A 23,783-nucleotide genomic window follows, 5' to 3' on the forward strand; every position below is an offset into this window, starting at 1 on the left:
CGCTTTTTCTTAAAATTTAATTTTTCACAGTTTTCCAAGAAAGAACTTTTTTCTGAAGCAAGAACTGCAAGTCCTACATTCCCTAGAGATGCTACAGGATCTAAATCCAACTAGATAGGAAGACCCCTGCTTAATTGAGCAAAGGTTGCAAAATAGGAGGCATAATGATGTTCATTAATATGTCTTCCAGCACCAATAATCTTATGTAACTTGATTTCTTATTTCCTAGTCCACTGAAATGAGACTTTATTTGTGTTTCTAGGTCAATGATAACCAAGACTTGGTTTCCCAGAGAAGTTTGGAAGCTCAACAGAGCATAGTCTTTAGGGACTGGAAAACATGGAATGCCTAAAGACTTTTCTATTTTTCCTTATAATTTATTTATTTTTGTTGGGGGTGGGGTATAGTTTAAATATGATTAAGAATTACATTGGGAAAAAAAGCCCACACCGTGCATCCTTGAGCAAATGCCAAAGACATTATCATCAAAAAGCTTTTTTAAAAATATATAATTTTTTCCTAACACAAGTGAAGAGACAGGCTTCAGGGTGCTAATGTGAATTCTCTACTGAATCCACTACTGAAATCCCCAGAAATATAACTACTCTGCCAGTGGAACCCTTCTGTGATGGGTTTGCTGCTCAGTGCATACCCACTGAACTTGCTTTGTTGGCTCTTTTTCTCTTCTTCAATAAGCAATGTTTTATATTCAATCCTTGCTTTGTATTTCACTGTACCATGAATACTACCAAATTATCATCTAAACAGCAGAACAAAATCTGATAGAATATGCCTATTTTGCTCATCCAGCAAGTTTCTAATATAAGTGAGCATATTTTGATTTAAATCCTTTGTAATATGACAGCTAAAAAAGGGTATGAGACTCATTAAATTTGATGGCTTGCATAAACTACACAAAAGCAGGCTTGGTTTACAATGCTATCCATAGTAAAAAATGTTTTTAATGAAGCTTTTAGAAAAAAATCTGTTTAACATAGCTAATCAGAATTTAATACAAGAATCCACACAGATTGTACTCCAGAGACAGCAAAAATGCCTGAATCAGATTGGAGACTGAAAGAGGAAGAGAGAGTGAAGCTGTTGCAACTTTCTACTCCTCATGTGGTGGAGAAAAAGTATCTACTTTTACACAACAGCAGTCATCACCCTGCTAGCAGTGGAACCAATTTTCAAATAGCAAACTCCAGTAAAAACACATTCATGTTTACATCGAAAGGACTATAGTGTGCTTTTGGTGAAGGAAAACTAATCCCACCAAACCCTACTATGGAAGCATGACAGCCATCAGATGTCCACAACCTTGGAAGACTTGACCTCTTTTTATTCCCATATTTATTTTATAGCAAACCAGTGGTGTCATCAGAGGCATTTTCATACATCTCTGATCGACAGAAGGCAAGAAGAGAACTAACCCTCTCTAGTTGCACCATTTTTCTTTTGCCTGTGTCCCCAGACTCTGCTTCTGTCAGAAACAGAACAACTACTTTTATGTAACTTAGGGACAATCCAGAACCTTTAATCTAAAGTATACAAGAACCGGTGTCCAGACACGGGGGACTGACTGAAAAAAATCAGCAAAGATAAAATAATATTTTAAACTGTCTGCCAAAAAACCCTTGAAAAACCCCACAGGAAAAGATCACTGTACAATGCCAAGTAAAGCATTGCACTGAGTCTATTTCAAAGACATTTAAAAACATTATATCCTCTAAAAAGCAACCTTAAAGACAAGACAATATACCATCAAAAAAAAGGATCCATTTCAGATGAAACTGTTTTGTAAAACTGTCTGCAGAACAGAAATCACATTTCTTCCACACTCTTCAAAATTTTACCTCCTTTGAAGAAGCAAAGGAAATTTGTGTCCTCAATGCTAACTCTAATTAGCTTCAAACTGTGTAACTCTGCACTGCACAGTGTATAACTGGGTAGCTTTGGATAACAGTTAATACTCAGTTGCATAAAACCCAACAAATGAGTTTGTGGTGGAAACACTGTCAGCATCAAACTCCATCTTTCCTTTATGGGTTTCAACCAGTATAACTTCTGCTTTTTATGTCAGAAAATACTCACAGAAAAAGAGGGAGGGATAAAGAACACACGCACAAAAAAAAGCATTATTCTGTTTATGCATCCAAAACATGTACCGCCTCCAGCCTGACACAAGACACAAAACATCTGCTGCACATTAAATGGTTTATTACTTAATTGAGCAAGACCTCTCAAATATCCTGTTAGCACTGCCTATTTTCCTGTACCCTTAGCAGTAAGCATCTATCTCTTCAACATAAGACAGACACATTCCTCTTTCTTTGTTTGCTTTCTTGCAACAAGCTGGCTTGGGTTTGCTCAGGCTGTGTGATTGCTGAGCACTGATGAAATACCATTAATTTCTTGCTTCAAACTGAACTGATGCCACCATTAACAAGTTGGATGCTGCATTGTTGTTGAGAATAGTTAAACTCAGGCCACCTTTTGCTTATTTTGTATTATTAAGATTCCTCTTCACTTCTTCAAAAAAACACCAATGGGACAAGTCAAATATGCTTGGCATTATAAGCTACCTCACAGTTAAATGGTACCTACTGTATTAATGCAGAGGTCTTGAGAAAGACTTCTAGTAATTACAGTTCAAACTCAATGTACTTAAGAGAAACTTTGTGATATGCAGCACTATGAATATTCATTCAGTATATAAAGATAGGATGCACTTTGTGAGCAAGCCCACATCTCCTGAGAGGTTTCCTCTACATCAGTATCCCTGACAATGAATCATGATCACCAAGAAAAATATGTATTATACAGCATCACCTATAAATTATAAATAATCAGATCACTGCAAAAAGTCTCAAGGGAGCCTCTCTTGTATGAAAACTGTGTAAGGGGAGGAATATTTCCTTTAGGGAAGAGAAAGCACAGGCAACAGTGCCCAGCTGAATATTGAAGCAGAAAAAAATGCTAGGGACCAGTTGCAATTTGAGGCTGACTCTTGTGCTCCTGTTCTGCATGCATGCATACAACATGGGAGAGGACTGCTACTGGGAATCCTTTCAGAAGCAGAAACCCTGTCAGTGTTAATTACTCCTCTTTCTTAGAAACAGTCACTTTGGTTTCTCTTTGGAAGGAAATGGTCCAGACAGACACCGAATAATCACCAAACAGTCAAACTGTCTTCCTCACCACAGTCTACTTCAATCTCCCTCATAGCTTTTTGCTCTCAACTCTTCCACTATGGCTTCCCACTTTCAAAACTATCTAAAACGACAGCAACTTTGTAAAGCTGTTACCACACAGTTTGTTACTGTGACATGTCAGAACATGCTGGATCTCTGCTTTGGGTCACTTCTCCAAAATTTCCTGTCTCTGGATTGTGTGCTAATGTATCCAACATCAGCTCAGTACAGAAAGATTACTGTAAAACCATTACTGAAAAAAATAAGTAGTGTTTGAAAGAGGAAATACTCTACTTCAGACAATTTTCCAGGCATTTATGAGAGAGTCATGAGGAAGGAATTCCCTAAGGGCAACATGACTTTCCCTTCTGCTTAAGTCACCTCCTTCAGCTCATTCTAGCTGCCATCAGAAATTAGAGGAACATGAAAACACAGAACCTGGCACCTATGCCATATTTGTAAGAGCCAATGGCATTTAAGAAAAAAAAAAAAAGGTAAAAAAGGCAAGTCAAGTTTAATATTTTATATATTCCATGGCACAGCAGCAAGGCAGCAGCTATCACAACATAGCAATGGTGGGGTGGGATTTTTTTTTTGGTGGGAGGGGTGAGTTTGTTTCAAGTAGCAGAGAATTTTCCCTCATCATGAGCCACACAGAACATAAATTAATAAATAAAAACATAAATAGATTTCTGCTGGGAGTTTAAGCTCCTTGTCAAACATGGGGGCACCCAAACTTGTCCCAACATGCCACAGTGTGTGTTGCTTTATTAGTTCTATTTATGCCTCTGCAAACTGAACTTGCCCAACACAACAGCCTTGATCAGTCTTTGCATAGATGATCTAACAACATCTCAAAAGCAACAGGAAATCCAGATAGACCTGAAAATTCAACTACTTGGTAAGCAAAAAAAACCAAAACAAAAGGCTGCCTTCGGACAATTTCACCAATAAGAAATTAGAATTAAAATACTGCTGTGCATTCACTGTATGTATATTACTACAAAACACTGAGCAAGCACATTTGAAAATTGTCAGTGTTTTCAAAAAATGTTCCATCACCCAGTTACAGGGTTGTGTCCTCCTCCTTTCCAACGGAGTTTGCTATTTGATTTTAACATTACGCCTAGAGGTTTTACTCAGTAGAAAAAGACTGAAATTAAAATAATCCAGGCAAAGTTCTGCAAAATATCCATGGACAGTAAGGACAAAACTTTGCCTTATTTTTACCCATGGTAAGTTCTTTTCATATCTGTTCACATAAACCATATTCCTTGATTAAAATTAATTCTATAAGAATGACTGTTCACCTGGAAAAAAAGAAAAAAGGCCTACTGAAACTTATTGCAAAAGTTGTCATAAGCCATTTTTTTTGGATGACTACAAAGCGGCATTCTGCTGATGTGAAAAAAGTCATTTAATATAACTGACAGTGATTAGGAGTCAATTAGAGAAAGATACCAGGACTTAAAAGAATACTTCTGTGAAGCAGGGCTATTAACTCAGCTCCACAAATACTTACCAATATAGGGTGGACACATCAGAGAGATCAGAAGACAGACTTATTACTCATATTCTCTCACTTCATTTCCTTTCTCTGCTTTGTTTCTCCATATGACAAGCTTTTTTATTTGTAGCTCTCCAGGCAAAGAATTGTAATATTTTATATATAGTAGAACCAGCATGTATTAAACAGGATTTCTTTTTCTTTAGAAACAGAATTTGAAACCAGAAACAATTTCTCATTAAATACAAAACAAAACAGCCATATAATCCAATTGTTATTTTTAGTCCTCAATACTTAGAAACAAGCTCTGTGCCATGGCAAAGTTACCTAGTAAAGATACGGAGAAAAGTAAAAGCAATAAGTAAAATGCTGAAGGTATCAACAATAACACAGAGAACACAGGGAATGTCTCAAAACCAAAAACTAGAATTGGTTTTAGTGAATGAATGCCAAAGAATACTTCAACACATCTGCAACAATTTCCCAGAAATTTAAATTCTCAATTTAAAGCCATTTAAATAAAGGTAATGCAAATGCAGCAAGACATCTATATACTGCTCTCTTTCCCCAGAAACCTCAGTGAAAAGAGTACACCATATAGATTTTTTAGAAAGTAAAGGAATTTCACTTATTTCTTGTATTTAGTTGATTTATATTGTATTTAGCAATAGGGTGCATTAGCTTTAGTGCTTTTAACTCTGAAGTCATTGCTTTCTTAGAAATCTCTTCACATTTTTCTGCAAGTATAAACAAAATGCAGTAAGTATGCTTACTTGCAGTATGTTGAGATTTTTTAGGCCACGCATATAATCTTGATACCCAAGCTGTTTTTCCAGAACAGCATTAATAATGTGATTCACATCTGACCTGTGTCTGTTTAGTTTTCTCTCTAGCAATAAAAGTACCTTTGTTTTTACAATACCAATGGGATTTTGTTTGTTTGTTTCATATACTGTGCTGTGCTTACCACTAGCCACTCCTTCATAGATCTAGCATTAAGATAATAACTTCTTCCTTCTCTTCCAGTGCTGCTGCACCAGCACCATGCAAAGCATAAGTAGGAAGACACAGTTGAAAAAAGGGTTTGAGAAACTGCAGCCAAGCACCCATGCTCACTGGACTAAGAAACTTGTAGCAGCCAGAAATGTCAGAAGGCATTATCTGCATGATCATACAGAAGAATACAAGATCATCATAAAATCATCTCAAATGAGGTTGACCTATTGAAAAGGAGTAATTTCAACCAAGCGTGACTGCTTTGTAGCAGTCTGTGTTTCAGTCTAAGCCTGGGGAATTGTTTCAGTATCAAAGACTGAGGCTCCTGAAAGCCTCCCTGCCCAGGGATGTGAGGGGAGGCGCTGACCACAGCGCTGATGTCAGCATCAAGTACTGCTCAGTATCTCTCTGCAACAACACTTGAGATTGAAAAATCACACGCACAGGATAAAATTAGCAGATACCACTGAAATTTACCTAAAAATCACACCCTCCCCCTCCCTTGCATTTATTTGATGATAAAAATATTTTTGCAATTAGTCTTCCCTCTCCTTTCAGGGCATCAAAATGTTACATTGTCAGCATTTTGTTCTGTTGGAGGGTTTCTCCCCTGGCTTGAACCTTATCCCTTCAAGGTAGTGAATGCTTACACAAAATCCTAGCATCTCTCTTCTGAGGCACATCCATCACTCAAAAAGAAGATGGAACCAAAAAAGAGAGAGTGTACAAACAGCTGTTATTTTAAAAATAGAAAGAAACAAGAAAGACTTCATATCAGATTGATTCCAAGGTAAATAAATACAGACTGCATAAAACCTAGAACAAGGTGAAAAGAAATTTTAAATGACATGCAGTAATATATAACAGAAAAATTATTTGTATTTGTTCCAGTAATTTCTTTAAAACTCTCATTTACTATTCTCTCTTCTATTACTGCAAATATTAAATTCTTGCTGACCTGTTATACTGACTTAATGAAAAATATACTAATAAAAGTAATGACTGGATTCAATCATTCAAGCCTCTGTTGGTACTGAAAATTTTAATTTAGACCCAAGTAAATCACACAGTTATAAAATATGGATTTTTTAATGACTGTTTATAAAATGATCAGCATAGCCCTTTCATTAATCACAATATTTTACTTTATATTTTAAAAATTGTTCAAGCATGGAAGCTGCAAACCAGCTGTTTCAAGGGAGAGGAAGTCTGCAGGTTTTTTAAAGATCTATTATGTTGCCAATATTAGGACTTTTAGACTAAAAATTCCTTAGTAACATAGACAGAATGCATAAAATTCAGTCTGACTTCAAACAAAAGGGAAAAAAAATGTATCAGAACATTTTAATGATTAATGGCTTTGGTTTACTCTCAAGCTTCTAAACATTGCTTGCAAACACATAATTGCTGACAACAATACTATAAAACTGACTGTGAAGTATCATTGGCATATTGTGTTATACCATCAAACATTGGCATAGAGATTTTTTTCCTCTAGATTTACACATTCATTTAACAAGAAAGGTCTAAAAGATTAAAATCTTATCATAAAATACATGAATTACCATTAGCAGCAAGTATTAAGTTCTTTCAGAACATCTTTGAAATGTTTTCTCTCACTACAGGCTATGCCTGTTCATTTAAGGAACAGCCCCCAGTGGCCAGAAATTCAGAAGAATTATTCAGCTTCCCACACCTCCTCAAAATCTGTCCTACAGAGAAACAGGATATAGGTGATGCCTTGTGAAGGCAGACCTGGAACAGAGGCTAAACTGAGTTAAAGGATAAAGTAGGTATTTATTAGAAGGCCTCAACGGATACACCTTGGGCAGTACAAGAGCCCAGCCAGGGCTGCATCCAAGATGAACCCAAAATGGTCACAAAATGGATGATCGGTCATGAGGGTTCTCACTTTTATAAGTTCTGGGCCATTAGCATATTGGAGTTAATTGTCCAGTTATAGCTTTAGCTGATGAAGTCTCATCCTTCCTGTTTTTCTCTCTTCAGTCCACATTGTTTATGCTCTTGAGCATGAAATTTGGATCAGTTGTCCTTGGTCCCAGCAAGAGAAGAAATTGTCTAGCTACTCTGTGAAGAGAGCTTACCATCCCTTAATATGAAGCTCAGAACTACACACTAAAGCAGTACAGAATCTGAAAAATATAAAAGCTCAAACCTGAGGCATCACAGGAATAACCAACAGCAGCCACCTAACAGCACAGTCATGTATCAGTAATAGCATAGCATCTCAGACTATCAAAAACTAGAGTTAATGCTGATCTTCATTCACTGCAGAATCAGAAAAGGCTGTTCATGTCACAGAAGTTGCTGCATTTGTATTGTGTATTTAGCAGAGCAGGCTACCAAGTTTGACATCTAGTTAATATATAGTGCTTGAAACCACTTTAGGACACAGTAGCTTCACTACTAGCACTGACATAATGTTCCATTGTCATTAAGCAACAAGATAGAAAGGACCCCTGAGAAAACTTAGGTTTTGTACAGGATGCTTTTAAAGTGTCCTCACACATTATAGGGGAATAAATTACAAGATGACCAAATAAACACGTAAAATAACTCATTAGTAGTAAAAGTGTGAGGACAACACACCATTCCTTCCAGAAAGAGGTGCCTAAAGAGCCACCCCAAAGCCAAGACATAAACCAAAAGGAATGCGACCCACACAATCAACAGCCACTTTGTCAAGAAAATATTTTCTATCTTAATTACACCATGCTTATAAAATTCTGTAATCTACTGACTAAAACAAAGTAATCCCAGTAACTCTTAGAAATGACTGCAGACACTGCAGACCTACCAGGCACAGCACTACATGGAGGAATTGTACCTTAATACTGAAGCTCAGGGTACCCCAAGTCTTCTGATGTGGAGAACTACTGACGATACTTTAAATGGCGTGAGGAAAGGAATCATGTTACCAGCCTCACAAGATGAGATTCCAAAAAGGCGCCATTCAGGTTCCAAATCTGATTAAAAGAAAAAACCTCCATCTTTCTCCCAAAACAACTAACTCTGGATGAGTCTGTAAGTAGTAAGGACCTCTAGCAGCTCAAGGTGTGGGAGTGGGAACTCTAGACCCAATATAACACCTTTCTGAAGCACAGCACTGAATTCACTTTGAAGGAAACACATGCTAGCAAAAATATAACCTCCAGCAGCTTCCCTAAAAAGAAAGATTCAAATCTTTAAGCATCATTTTCGGTTTAGCACCCTTTGGCATCCACGCTGAAAGACTAAAACTTCAGAGAAGAAAACCGCTTCTAGTAACACTCCTAGGTATTTCCCAGCCCCACAGACTAACCACCCTGGAGGAGAGAAATTCACTGAAACCCAGGTCAGAAGATACAGATGTGTGGTAACTGTCTAGGAACAACTATTAGCTATGGTTAAGAGTTCTTGGAAAGAAAACAAACCAGAACAAAATACCTCCTGTGACATTACCTTGCCTATTAAACCAATAACTACCCTTGCATTCTAAAAGTGCAACAAAACCGAAATAGGAAAACTAACAGAAAAGTGTAAGAAAAAGCAGAAGCCCATCCCCTCCCCTATTTTGAAACGTAGCTTCAGTCTCTAGAATCTGCATGAAAACAGGAGTTGGTGGCTGCCATGGAAACACAATTTTTCCAATTTATTGCTGATCTTCCTAGGGTGAATTACTGACAGTAATAACAAGGGATTGAGGATCCTTGAGTTCAGGAGTTAACTGGAATAAATATTCTTCTTCCCTAAAGGGCCTCCAGCAGCAAGAAGCAGGATCTAGATTAAGATGCCCTTAACAGAAAATAAAGTTTCTTCACCAGTCCCTGTCTGCAAATGCAGTAAGTTTCAGGAGGATTTAAAAGTGGTAACTGCCTCTCTCTTACTGTATATTTAAGAAGTGCATCATAAACTAATGTATCTGTTCAGTTTCTCCAAAACAGTGATGCATAGGGGACTCTGCCCACGAAGAACACAAGAAGAAAGAAAATAAATCTCTCTAGTGCTTGCACAGATTTCACATGGAAAAGTGAAAGTTATATAAAAAGGTTCTTAAGATTTGCATTAATCTCTACAAGCTCCACTCCACCCCTTGAACAACAAGTGAACAGCCTTGGTAAATAGAGTTTCTTCTTAGTTTATCAAAACAGACCCCAGAGAAATCAAGGAAAGCTGAGCTGGCTTTATTGACTATACAGAAAGAACCTCAAATTGGTGTCAAAATGAGAAAGGTATGAGCAGGACAAACAGTTTTCATCTCTAATACAGGCTATGAAAGCATCTGAAAAAATGGCAGTGGATCCTGTATTATTGTGGCCCTCTAGCAGCACTCTCCAGTTGAAAAAACAGATTCAGTGTGACTGTGCCAGTGTTTTTTCCTGGCTCTCTGCCTTTGGAAAAACAGACCTCAGCAAAAAACAATATTTGCATTCAGAGAAATGTCCTGTCTCATTTCCTTATACCATCCCATCTCTGGGATCCAGTGAGGCAGCTCATCTGGTGACATATCATCCCTGGGTTTCAGGAGGCACCCAGCATTTTTACATGCAATTGAAATACTAACTAATCTTAGGAAAAAAACATACACAAATTTAAATCCATGAGCCTTTTTCTGAGCAGTTACAGCTTAGGAGAAAAGGTCTTTGGAGTTTCATTGCCAGGTCCCAGAAATAATTTGTTTAATATGCCACTTATCAAAAAACAGCCAACAAAATACTGAGCATCCTCAGAAATGACAAAAAAATGCCACAGTTGTATTACAGTGTCAAATATTGCATTGGTGCAACTTCATCCTAAGTATCACATGCAATAGCAGTCACTTTAGCTCCTGAGGAATATAGCAGAGTCAGAAGAACACAGCAAGATGAACAACACATGTAGCTAAGAGAATAGAGTGCCTGTCTTATGGGTGGAGATTAAAAATCAGTCACCAATGTGCCTGTGCTCCATCACCTTTCCTGGCTGTGCTCATGGCTCACCCCTGAAGGTCAGGCCACAGCCAGCCACAAGACACAGGAGAGAAACAGATGTCTGCTACATTCCAGTGCATCAAGATGTTACAAGACGTCATTAGTTGTAGATGGGCTACTCCTAACAGTGATGGAGCTAGAGTGGTCTTTTGTGAGGTGAAATAAATAGATACCACAGAAACAGGCAGTCTTTTAAGGACAAAGAGAAAGGCTGATTGCTGTGTTGTTTCTGCAATGTAAGCCTAATTTATGACACAACCATTCTCCTCCACAGCAATGTCAGAATGACCTCTTAGGTATTTGAGGATATCTACAAATCTTCCTTTATTCAGTGGTTTGAAAAAGACCCAGTGAGGTCCTAAAAAATTATGTGGGAGTCTTTGATTAAAACAAATGAGACAATGATTCCTCAGGAAAGAGCAGCACGAGCTATGTACATCAAAATGATATTATGAAAAAGGCAACACCACAGAAATGTTTCACTTATTGTACTGGAAAAGTGTCCATGAATTGTTTCTTTCCACAGTAAGATAACCTGCTTTACTCTGCATTAGTGACAGAATAATTTGTTCTTTTATTATGCAGGTTATTTATTATTTTAAGTACTGATCTGTTGCAACTTTCCTGACTTATCGCAAGACAACCACACTTCTGGGAACAAGATGAAATACAGCCAGGAGAAACTATTTTTTGTCAAAGTTAAAAATACACTGCACTGGCATCCTAATTTAACACTTCATTCTTTGTCCCATGCTTTTGCTTGCACATCTTTCTTCTGGAGAAAAAGCCCAGGAAAGCAGTGACACACACCTGAATCAGTCATGTAATGCACAAATCAGTTTAAAAAAATCCTTAGTGAGCAATGGATATAAGTCTGTCCACTTGAGCATCCTCATTTAACTTCAAACATTAACTACAGTCTTCCTCTCCTGTAACAAAATATTCCCACCCACAATTTCCCCTTTTTCCTCCTAAACACACCCACAAAGAAAAGTCTCAGTTAAAGATTAATGAGTTGTACTGTCCTTGTACTGTACATACTTCCAGCGTAGTACAATAGATTTTTTTCACCAATAATCAACATTCAGGACTCTCAAATATGCCAAATTTCAAGAGTTCTTAAAAAACTCTTAAGTTTTTAAAGAGTTTACTTAAGGAGTTCTCATACCCCTCGGTAATGCTGATAGACTATTGGGAAGGCTATTCTTCTTCTTGCTAGAGCATGCAGTTTTTGAAAGCACATCCTGACTTTAAAGAGCTGCTTCAGAGCAGCGTGGTACATCTTGCTCAAGCTCCTGCTTCTATCACATCCTTCTCCATCACACCAAGTTGCAGCTCTTCCTCTAAGCAAGCGGCTGTATTGCTTTTCCACTTCCAACCATGGACCACTTAATTCTCCTTTCATAGCTCACACTGTAGTCAAAATTAATGTTTTAGCAACCACTCATTAACTGACCAACCAATTTAGCTGACCACCTCTAAGCAGCAGAGATTTTGTGTACTTGGTGTCTTATGTGATAAAATGAGTAACAATTAATAAAGCTTTTTCTATACTTAAGAGTATATTAAGAGTATAGCCTAAAGCAGCACCAATACTTTAATGCTTCTGTTTTCATTCTTAGATTTAGTAATTCCCAACATGGAAACAGATTTTAATACAGAAAATATACCAGAAAAACAAATCTAGAATAACTAAGTAGGAAGTAATTTAAGAAGAAGCCTGTTGCCCAAAGTCAGGGGCAAACTGAAAAAGCGAAGAAAAGCTCAAGGCTAGAAATAGATTTTTTCCTCACATAGTTTTCCCACTGTTTAAGAGAATAACAGAATTACAGGCACCCTGAAGGGATAACAACACATAGAAAGTAGTTTCCAGTTGGCTATGCTAACACCTTTGATTAAGTGAAAACAGCTGAGTAAAACAAACTGAAATACTACAACTTTCATTGTTTGATTACTTTAACAAAACAAGTCTGAAACATGAAATACAGAGACAGCAACCCAAAAAGTTTGAAGAGTATCTAAAATATTAATGACCTATCCTTGGATATAAAATTATCAATCAAACATTCACAGGTCCTTTGCCAATTCATTCTGAGCTCAAATGAAGCTAAGTGAAGCATCTCTTTGATCCAAGATGCATGCATTATTTAGCATTAGCTAGACATTTGTTCATTTATGGAGACACATGCCAACAGGATTTATGTAAGAGGGTACCCATTTCTGCTCAATTTGAAACATCTTGGTTCTCTCTCTGGAATCTAAACCACACTGATTTATGGCTTTTAGGGACTCTTTGTATTTTAGCAAAAGCATACTTTCAAAAAGCTACAGTCAGAAACTCTATCAGTAGAAAAATGAGATACATAAAGGTCCCAGTGCATCTCCAAAGAACAAGGTGTCAGTATCTGTGCTGCCTCCTCTTGTACACACGTGTGACCCTAGGTACTTGCACAAGCACAAAAACAGCAATTCCACTAATTTTTCATGGTAATGCTGCAGATTTTTTTTTCTGGCATACTATAATATGCAAGTAGGAGTGGATTTTTGAGGGATAGAGTCTGGGAAGAACAGGCTTGGGATGGTGATTCTGGTTTTTCAGTTTTGATGAGCTGGTGTGGGGTTTTGTTCTTGGTCTATGCAGCTGACCAAAATTTGCATCACACACATTAAAACCCTAAATACATATTTACATGGAAGACTGGTAAAGAACAGAATGAAAGGGAAACATGAACTGCTGCTAAGAACTAGCAACAGTGAGAAAATAAAATTTGGGGGGGAAAAAAAGGCAGTAAATTCTGAAAGGCTAAGTGCCTTTGGTTTCTTTTCCCTATAAACTGTTCCCTGTGTCCCACACTTCTGGAGTGTGAATATAGACTCAGCTGTAAGTACATTCCATATGAACAACTTTTCAGCGCAAGTACTTTTAAACTTCTCACCATCCCAAATCTTCCAGTATTCTTAGGATTTCTTGTTCCACAACCCCTCTTCTAAAGACAAAGAACTTTTGCGAATAATCAAAATAGGAAATTCATGCACCATTGTTTAAATTTCCTTTTGCCCTGCCCCTGCAACACACAGAGCAACACTCAACACCCAGACTAGATGTGCTTATTGATAGACTCAGCATTTAGTATGTGATAAACTTCCAGCTGATGGAAGTTTGGCTGAACAACATACAAAAACAGTCAAAAAATTATAAATATTTGCCACATCCTGAAAGATTTCTGTTAAGCTGGGAAATATAGGCTAAATCAACCTATTAACAGTATTCTGTGCAATGTTTGCTTTTAAAACACAGGAGAATGAGAGATATCTAAAACAAAAACAAGTTTAAAAATCAAACAGCAAGCCATTTCTTTCCTCCGGTCCAAACAGACCTCAGTAGCACCCAAACAATGTGAGCCAACCCAAACTGTCACAGAATACTGTACTTATCTATCTAGCACTGCTGAAGCCAAGCACTGAGGGAGGGAGATACTAACAGAGGTCTATAGAATTAGTGCCATTAAGTTGAAGCAAAGAATTCATTCCCTGTATCTGAAGGGAAAAAAGTAGGTTAATAAAAACAACAATTATTGAGTAACTAGAGGCAAAAAGTAATGCTAATACAACAGAACTCAGAAAAATAAAGCAAAGGAGATGGGACTAACATGAGGGCACATCTTACAGAGCTGAGCCACTATTTTACCACTTAGATTTGGAAGTGCCAGCAAGGACAAGATCAGGCAAGCAAGTTGAAAAACGGAGAAAATGGGTCACAGAGTAGTGGAGACAAAGTGAGGTATTGAACTGCTCAATTTGCATCAAGACAACTTCAAATCTACATTTAGGTATGAAACTAAAGGAAAGAGGAGAGCAGAGGCACACAAACAGACCTGGGAGAACCTTTTCAAGGTTAGCTGATGTGCTGCTGCAGAAACTCAACAAGGGATCATAAAAAACCCCTTTGATCAAAGGTAAATCTTAAAAATGAAATGTTCAGGAGGTTTAATGCTTGAAGAAGCATGGGCAAAGAAACATTTTAAAAAGTACCAGGACAGCTGGTGATGAGAAGTGGAATCAAGGGAGTATCCTTCAGAGCTAGGGAAATCAAATCATATCTCTGCAATATTCATCTGACACAGTTACACCTTAAACATTGAAAACTCCCAGCTTAACAGGAAATTCCAAATGAACACCTTAACAGCAAAGCAAATGACACCAGCCAGCAATACCCACACTACAAGGCACAGAGCAACTGACAACATGGAATTATAGAAAGTTTACAAAAAATCCACTGAAAGGGCAGTTTTGGCATAATCTTTTGAAAAGAAAAAATTATTACAGGAATAAAACTTGTGCTCCTCAGCCAAGTGCCCTCCTGGACACTTTATCCAGCATCCTAACTACATCAATCAATCAATCAATCAATCAATCAATCACTTAACTTTGCTGAGGAAGCAGAAGGACTTCTAGAGACTTTGGGGTTTTATTTTGTCAGCTTTTGGTTGGTTTTTTTTTTCACCCCTTCATTTTTCACTTTCTTTCTGAAAAAAACAACTTTTCAACTTGATCAAGTTTATTATTAGTAAACTGCAGCTTCAGCAAGGAATGAACAGCTCCTGCTAAGAAACAGCAGTGAAGCATTGCCATGAGAATCAAACCAATAGACAGCTGTGGTTCAGCTCCCCTCCTCTGGCAGTAGCTAATAAGCAACACTTTAACAGAATGTGAAATGCTGTCTACTAATAATTGGTATTTGGTATACACAGTATCATTACAAGATATATGGGAATTTCTTGATTCCCCAAACAAAATAACTGTTTGGAAATAGTCATCCAAATATCATCTAAGAAATACCTGCAAGTGTATACAGTGCTTTTGCTGGCATATGTATATAAAAAATAAAGTGATACTCAGGATGGCTTTAACTTCGTGCTGTTGCAGACCATTAATGCAGCTCATATTAAATACTTGACTCAGGCAACTATATCCAATACTCACTGTGACATTGCAAGAAAATTGCCTTTTTGAAAAATGAAAGAATAATCTCCAAAAGCTCCCGGATAAACTCATGAGAGTCTTAACCTTGACACCTAACAAAATATCAGTTACTCTTTAAGCATAAGGGCAAGGATTAAACAGGCCAGGGTGCTCTCTCCTTCATACTGCTGCAGTTCACTAGTGGTCCAAATCAGCCATCCAGCACCATTACTACTAAACTTTTCCACTTCAGAATAAAGCCCCAGTTTTATAAATCAATTTGCGTTCTTCAGATGAGAGGCACTTACTAGTACTATTTGCTACTATCGTGCACACACCGTTATCTACACAAGACACAAACAAGCCTTTAGAAAACAACCTGTAGAGGTCTACCACCTTCTACTGACCTCCTTCAAAATAATTTTGGCTCTGTTTCAGCCTTTTATTGCTCTTTGGCACTAGCAATACACCATTTGATCATTATAAAAAGAATCACAGCAGATGCACCTACAAACAGAGCCTGATGCTTTAAGTGGATTAGGAAGAGATGAACTCTCAAGAAACAAAGTTCCTGAGTTTATGCTAATAAATTTACTTTAAAAGACTAAATTAAGAAGAAACGTATGCAGATTTCCTTAAGCACTTCTATTTTGTAGTGAAGATGCAAAAGTGCTGCTCATACTGTACTTCCCCACAGTATTCCAAGTATTTCTGTATTAGTAAGTTTTTCCAAACTTAAATTTTGCCCTCACCAAACACCGCAGCAGAAAAGACACCAGTGTAGCTGGCAGAGGGGAACATACTTATCATGCAATTAGCTATATAATGCTGCATTGTTCTCTTTCTCTCTTTACACTGTACAGAACAACAAATGAGATGGAACCAGCTTCACTAGATTGAATTTTTCCAATGGCAAAATCATCTTCACTTGATTACAGATCAGAGTTGGCAAGACAGACTCCACATGCTACATGAATGAAGAAATGCAGATGCAAGTGACTATTTTACAGTCGAGAACTATTGAGGAATTAATAGTCTGTCACATACAAACCAGAAGAGGACAAGCAAAACCAGAAAACCATGCTATAGTTACAACAGCACAATACATAGAAAAAATTTTAGCTCTCTGAAATATTTTTGAGTCATCTTTGCAGTGTAAATGTGCATGGGTAGGGGGCTGCTATCACTGTTGAGTTTAATAACACATAGAAGGGCACTGTTCATAGTTTTACTGAATTTACATTCATCTTTGCTTTCATGACCCTTGGTCACTTCTTACGTTTGCATGCCTTAACTTTTAGAGTAAAATAACAGCTTCACCTATCAGAATTCCTAAAATATCAAGGAACAGTAAAGAAAAAGTGTTTAGACTGAACATATGCCTCAAAAATGGTTTAGATGAAATTTTATAGTGTATCTTAGTTGTGCCTTAATAGGCAAGGCGGTAAGCAAAATGGGTGGAGAGCTAGAACTTTTTTATAGAAATAAGTCACTAGGAAGCATTCATCATTTCCCCCATACAAAAATTTGCTTCATTCCATAATTCACAGTAGCATATCCATAAAACTTAAGCAACTTACTTTGCAGTGGTCATACTGCTGCTGTAAGGTTGGAACATCCCCTCCAACAGGCATTTGTTTTTTCAGTTCTTCATCTTTTGCATTCAGCCATTTGATTAACTCTTCCAGGGATGTCAGCAATCTGTTCCATTTCTCTGCACTGGCCTCCAAGTGAGCCCTGTGATACAGCATAACAGCATCTTTAAAGCCCTGAATGGCAAAACCAGCTTGGGAAAACAAAGTTACTCCATCACTAAGATGAGAAAGTTTCAAGTGCTTAATTACAAAGCAACTTTGTGTTAAAAAAAAAAAAAACAAACCTTATTTCAGAACACTTTGCACACCAAATCAAAATAAGCAAAGGAGAAACAGGGGAACACAGACAAATATGTCCCTGGTGCTGTAACTTATCAAAAACCTTGAACATTGAAAGTCTAAGCAACATAAAAAATTCCTGTGTTTTGTAGTGACTCCCCCACTGTTGTGCAACACACACAAACATCATTTTGTGAGCTAAAGCACTGCAAACTTGAACTCTTTCACACCAGGACCTTGCCTCTCCAGAAGCAAAATCCAGTGTGTTCTACCAGTAGTTATCAATAGCAAATTGCCTGTGCTGCTGAACATATCAGTCAGTGACACACGGTTGCTTAATAAATCATCTCTCATCAATGTTGTTAGACTACTAATACAGTGAATCTTTTCCTCACTTTTATTGACAAATAAATCAAACTCCACAATATCTTTTTCTTTAATAATAATTTTCAGAAATACCTTGAGATTCAGTGTCTTCTCCCTGCAGTGCCAAAAATATGCATAGAAATCTTCAAAAGGGACTGCCTACCCCTCTTTTACTGCAGTCATTCTTTGTTATGCTATCATTCAAGATCAGCATGTGTCTAATTTATATCAGCAAAAAAAAAGTTTCTTTCTTCACACAGAGGGGGGAGTAGAGCTGAATGATTCTCAGTGTAGTCTGACACCAGTTCTGCAAGTTTCTCCCTGCTTCTGAATGACGAATGAAGTAAACTCTATTCCCTTTCCTATTTTGCGCACTGTTGGCTATCTTTTTTTTTTCTGATTCTCTGAGAATCACACCTAGAAACTTTCACCTAGCTTGTATTATCATTCAAGTGACATTAGAGTGAATGTTTGGGGCTGATACAACAGCATTTGGATTGAAGGGATGATGTGCTACAAGGTTAAAGCCAACACAAGCTTAAGTTTGGCCACACTGAGATCTCCCAGCAATACTAGCATAGATGAATCAAGGAAGAAGTCAAGTAAGAGTATATAAGGAGGGAAATACAAAGAAAAAAAATCCATATTTCTTAAAAGGATAAACCAAGTACCTTTAGGAAGAGGAACCTAATCTCTTCACTCCTGTGAAGGAAAGCAACTCCTGTGAAGGAAAGTAACTACTTGGGAAAAAATATGAAACTAAAGTAGTTGCTGGAAGTGACATTTTATTGCCTATAATTTTGTGTGTTATAGTTTCTATTGTCCCTTATTGGTCTCACTTATACCTTTATCACAACACTGAATAGCAACAAGCTTCTAGGAGGTCAGGCCTAAATGCAGAGTCAGCATCCCACCATGCACTGAAGCACAAGCAAGTTGTGCTGGCCTTGGTGTGCAGGCCAGCAGCTTCTGAGCGGAATGTATTGTCTCCACTCTCCTGATATTTTTTCAGGTACTCAGAACTGGCCCTTCTTTCTTGAAATGAAAAGAGTTATACTTCTTACTTATCAGGCAGAGGAGACATATTGCCCTCTCATCTAAGCCAAGGCAGCCCACATTTGAACTTAACAGTGTTGCTATTAGCTTCTGTTTGCTAAAAAAAGTATATCTGTATCTTTGAGAATTTCCAGTAGCAACTACAATTAAAATGTTCAGATTTATAGCTTTCTGTACATTTGATAGTGAAATCTCTATTCATGATGACATATTACTGTTTCTAGCATATATAAGCAGCTCTCACCCCTCAAAACTGGCACTCTCTGAGGCTTCAAGATTCTGCTCTAATTATTTAGTGGAATTCTTGTGTGCAAAATAAATTGGAGCTTTGTAAGGAGGGAAAAAACTCCTGTAACTAGATAAAGGACAATTTAAGGGTGATTCACCACTTTGTAACATACAATGCAATGACATTCATAGTAAAACAACTAATCTGATATAAATGGGAATGATATTGCATATATTACAGGATAAAACACATTGTAATTTACCACTAAGTACTTGTGTGCATGCCAAATTAATGTCAATACCAAAAATAACACTAGCAAGCACATGGTTTCAAAGTCCAGTGCAAGTTAATCCTGCAGAGGTAGGGCAGTAAGGGGTGGAGAGGAAATGGACTACACCAGCAGGGACTTCAAAATTTTTCACCAAGTACAAAGTGACTTAACCTCCCAAAGAAAGATATTAAAAAGGGAAAAAATAAACAGGGAAAAACTCATCACATCAGCCTGGATTTTTCCAGAATACTATCCTTTTAATCTTATCAAAAGCAATACTGAAAGTGAAAGTAAGATGCAGCAGCTGAAAAGCAGACACAAGCATTCAATTCTCCTGGGGAACAAAGAAACACATTCAGTAAATCCCATTCAAAGCAAATGCTGCACAGGAGCAAGAGAATCAAGATATGCTTTAAAATGCAATTCAGTGTAAAGTTTTAGTATCATATTTATATTTGTCATACAGACATTATCAGAAAGAGAAGATAAACTATGCAGAAGTTCTGAAATGTTTCTTGGGCTTTACTGTTCTCTCTCTCGGGATTACTGGCCTTTGCTTTGGAGTTGGTACCTTACTGATAAAGAACCTGCAGACAAAGCTTCAGGTGTTTGTGTTCATGTGACAAGTGAATTGGCAATCTCAGGGATTTACTAGGTCAAGTGATGGCTTAAGAATCTGCTTTGATCAAAATCGAGGTCAGTTATAGATGATTGTGTCTGGGCATGAGTTGGAGCACAAATATTCACCAGCAGCAACCACTGGGTATGCAAAAGCACTCCTAAGGGAATCCTGGATGAACCTGAAGAACACAGATGCTCCCGTCCAACTGACCAGACTGAGAGGAACCCTTCCCTCCCCCTCCCGCCCATGCTGAATAAAATCATCCAGAAAACAGCAACTCTGACACAACTCCCCTTCTGTTGACCCTGAGAGGCTCTCTTCACAGCTGGAGACCTCCTCAGCTTTTGATTCTGCTATGGAGGTAGCACTTTTCCTGCTGAGTGGCAAGGGAACACACGGAATAAAAAAAGATTGGTGGGTGGTCTAAATATAGAGAAACAGAGAGAAACTCCTTTTCCGTTTGTCCCATGCTTTTACCTCTACCCTCCCCCAAACACTAACATCCTCACACCTCCTGCCCTAGGAGAAACGAATCTCCCCTAAACATTTGGCTTTAAAAAGCAGACCCCCCACAAGCCTGCAGCTTTGTTTTCTTCCTGGGAGTAAGATAAAGACAGAAAAAGAAAGAAGCTAAGTCTACAATTTCAAGGAGAGAGGTGCAGCATCATAGAAACTCCAAGTACAGGTTTAAGCAGCTTCTGTGGATTTAAAAATATGTCAGAAAAGCACGGCTTTTCCAGTTTGGAACTCCCTTTAGTTACAGTAGCAAAGAAGTAAACTCAGCACAGTGACTAGCAACACCGGCTCTAAGGACTGAAGTGATGAGAAAAACTCATGCAATCTCTCTTCAGGAGAGCAGTATTTTCAGCAATTAAAAATCAGAATAATTGGAATGTATGCATACCTGAAAATATTCTAAAGAGCTTAGAGAAACTTTAATTTAGAAGCACTATGCCAAGCTAAAACCCTTTATGAAACAATCAGCTTTTTAATTCTTCAGTCCTAGCATCTAGAAGTTACATGTTATTCTCACTAAGTCATCCATATAATTTTGCTTTCCAATTCATCCTTGTAAAAAGATACACCAAGAAAGCAAAAACTGAAGGCAAACAGACTTCTATGCTTTGTTACTCCCCTACGAAGGCTTTCAGGACTCTTGCACAAGTTAGAAAAGTGAACTGCAATCAAAGAGCAGAGCAAATACATTAACTCAGAAATACTATGCTCTTTTCAGTAGTGACTGAGATTTGAAAGGATAATATCCTTTTCTTAGATTTGCACCAGTATTCTCTGTCTTGCCTATCTTACACTTTGATCTCCAGTGTCATGTGGCTCCGCAGCACAGCAGGTACCAGGAGAGCAACATTAATGCTGTCCAATGGATACACAAGCCACGACTATGAAGAACAGAAAAGATGGGTCTGAATTCAGAAAATGTATTCTCAATTTCTGAGCACAATCAATCTTTCTGTACTACAGCCTTGGAACTCATAGCTGTACAGGATAAGTGGTTTGAAGGCCCTTTCTCATGGCCATCCATTTCTCCCAAATTATGACCAAGCCCAGGAATGGTCAAGCAACCCAATGGTTCTTGCTAGGACTCCACAATTTATAAGCTACGATTTTAAGACCATGCTTTTGTCTTTCTCTCACACCAACTTGTGAATAGAGCTTTTAACATCTCAAGTCCAACAGCTCTTGCATTAAACTGTGCATGTGGTGGAGCCAGTCTCTGCAAGGCCCCACACCAAACTGCTTGGTTCTTTGGGTTCGAGTCCTCCAAGGGCTTTCAAGGAGCTGATTTAACAGTTAAATGAAACTGTTCACCATCTGAAGGTTGGTGATGGGATAAAATTTACATGAAAAGTAAGTATGAAATATTCCCCTCTATTTCAGTCATTCAAACTCTTGTGCCTGAATTTCAAGGTTGGCTCATTTTCCTGGCCTTTGGAATATCCATATGAATGTTTAACATTGTTTTAAAGGAGCACTTTTCTCAAACCAACAAGCAAGTTGTTGCAATTAAAAGCTCTAGAAATTATCCTCTGTGTAATTAATTTTCATGTAGAATTTAATTCAATAATGAACATGGCAGTATCTATTTCAAAAGTGGCATCACTGAGATTTAACTATTATCACACTTAAGCTTGGCACAGATAGGGTCAAAACACTGTAAAATGCATTCCTTGATTAATATAAGTACTTTAAAAATGTTTAAATTGAATAGCAGCAACTGAATTATTAATTTGAATTAATAATTTAAAACCAATTAAATGGATCAAGATACTTAAGATGCAAGTTTAGTAACTTAGTAATCTCAAAACAAAAATTTTGGAAAAACAAAACGATCAACAAACCTCTGATTTCTCCTCAAAGTCATGGCAGATTTGCAGAATTATTTCACTGACACTGCCATTGATTTACAATAGAAAGACTCAATGACCTTTCTGGAAATTTTGGTACAAAGTCAGCAAGCTACAACTGTGAAGCTCTGAAGAGAAAAAAAGTAGTTAAGCCTACCTGGTGAAAAAGTTCACCAAGTTTTAATATTTCCACTCAATATTTCCACTTTCATGAAGGGATCCTTCATGAAAGAGAGTACATGGATCATTTCAATGCTGTGGTCATATTTGTCAACCTCTAAGAAGAAAGGACCTGTCCCCCACTACACCTTGATGTTTTCATTACTTACCTGATGTTAGCTGACTTTGCCTTCAGGTCGTTCCAGCGCTGGTTCATGTCATCAAGCCGGTGCTGGAGCAGAGCAGCTTCCTCAGAGTTCCCCAAGGCTTTCACCATTTTCTGTCTGTTTCCATCAATGCTTTTAAAGATGTCATTGTGGGCATCAATCTCAGCTTGGATGTCCTGAAATACCAGCAAGAAAAGTTCAAACATAGTTCTGTAAGTAGAGGAGGGGAGAGCTGACTCTCATGAGTGCTCCTAAACAGTAGGACAGAGCATGTATTCCAGCTTCCTTGGGTGTCTCTGATAAAAGATGCACAGGAGAAAACCTGCAGTCCTATTAACATCACTACAAAAGGTCTAGCTTTCTTAAGTGTGATAAAAGGAGTCTGAAAGTCATCCAAGGCTGTGAAAAAGGAAGTAGATTTATAAACACCAAGTTCTGTGATGTTGTGTTTTGTAGCACTGAAGGTAACTAACTGTCTCCTGTTCACCCACGCATTTCACACAGTGTGGCATTTGCAAATGCACTAAAACTCATTTCCTCTCCAGAAATTACACCGATTCAGCCTTAGCTATGTCATCTCTTTCTTCTTTGAAACAAAACATTCCAGAAACTTTAAATAGTCTAGTGAAATGCAGCCTTTACCTAGTATTTTAGGTCACACAGCATTTAACTAAAATCTTAACTTTAAACCCTAAACTGCAGCTAAATGGTTACAGCAACCAAAAGTCCACTTTTACAATTAAACTACTTTGCATAATGGCCTGAATATATGGAGAGTTAGACATAAAATGGTAGGATATATTATAATCTGATTTTCATAGTAAATACTGAAAAGAAAAAGAAAAGCTTGTGATTTCCATTCTGTTGATTCATTTCTCCTCCCCTTAGAAATTAAACACATTTTATTCTCTCATCTACCATCTGCCTCAAGAAACACATTACAGATATTGTCTTCATCTAATTGAGCACAGTATTATTTTTAAAACACATAAAAAGAGCAAACAAAACTTCCTGCACCACTGCCAATGGTTTCTAGCATCCATACAT

At 37.6% G+C, this 23,783-nt stretch overlaps 1 protein-coding gene across 5 annotated transcripts in view; it reads right to left on the reverse strand.

The window, feature by feature from the left end:
• UTRN (utrophin) overlaps window positions 1-23,783 on the reverse strand; it is a 342,938-nt gene that overhangs the window by 95,308 nt on the left and 223,847 nt on the right. For all 5 annotated transcript variants that reach the window (XM_059469342.1, XM_059469343.1, XM_059469341.1 and 2 more), the window contains 2 exons: window positions 22,740-22,912; window positions 17,210-17,366 (listed from right to left, as the gene is read on the reverse strand). In XM_059469342.1, the coding sequence (XP_059325325.1) occupies window positions 17,210-17,366; window positions 22,740-22,912 (330 nt within the window). The remainder of the gene's footprint in view (window positions 1-17,209; window positions 17,367-22,739; window positions 22,913-23,783) is intronic.

This window comes from Ammospiza nelsoni, chromosome 3 (genome assembly GCF_027579445.1).
Source record: "Ammospiza nelsoni isolate bAmmNel1 chromosome 3, bAmmNel1.pri, whole genome shotgun sequence".
NCBI lineage: Eukaryota > Metazoa > Chordata > Aves > Passeriformes > Passerellidae > Ammospiza > Ammospiza nelsoni.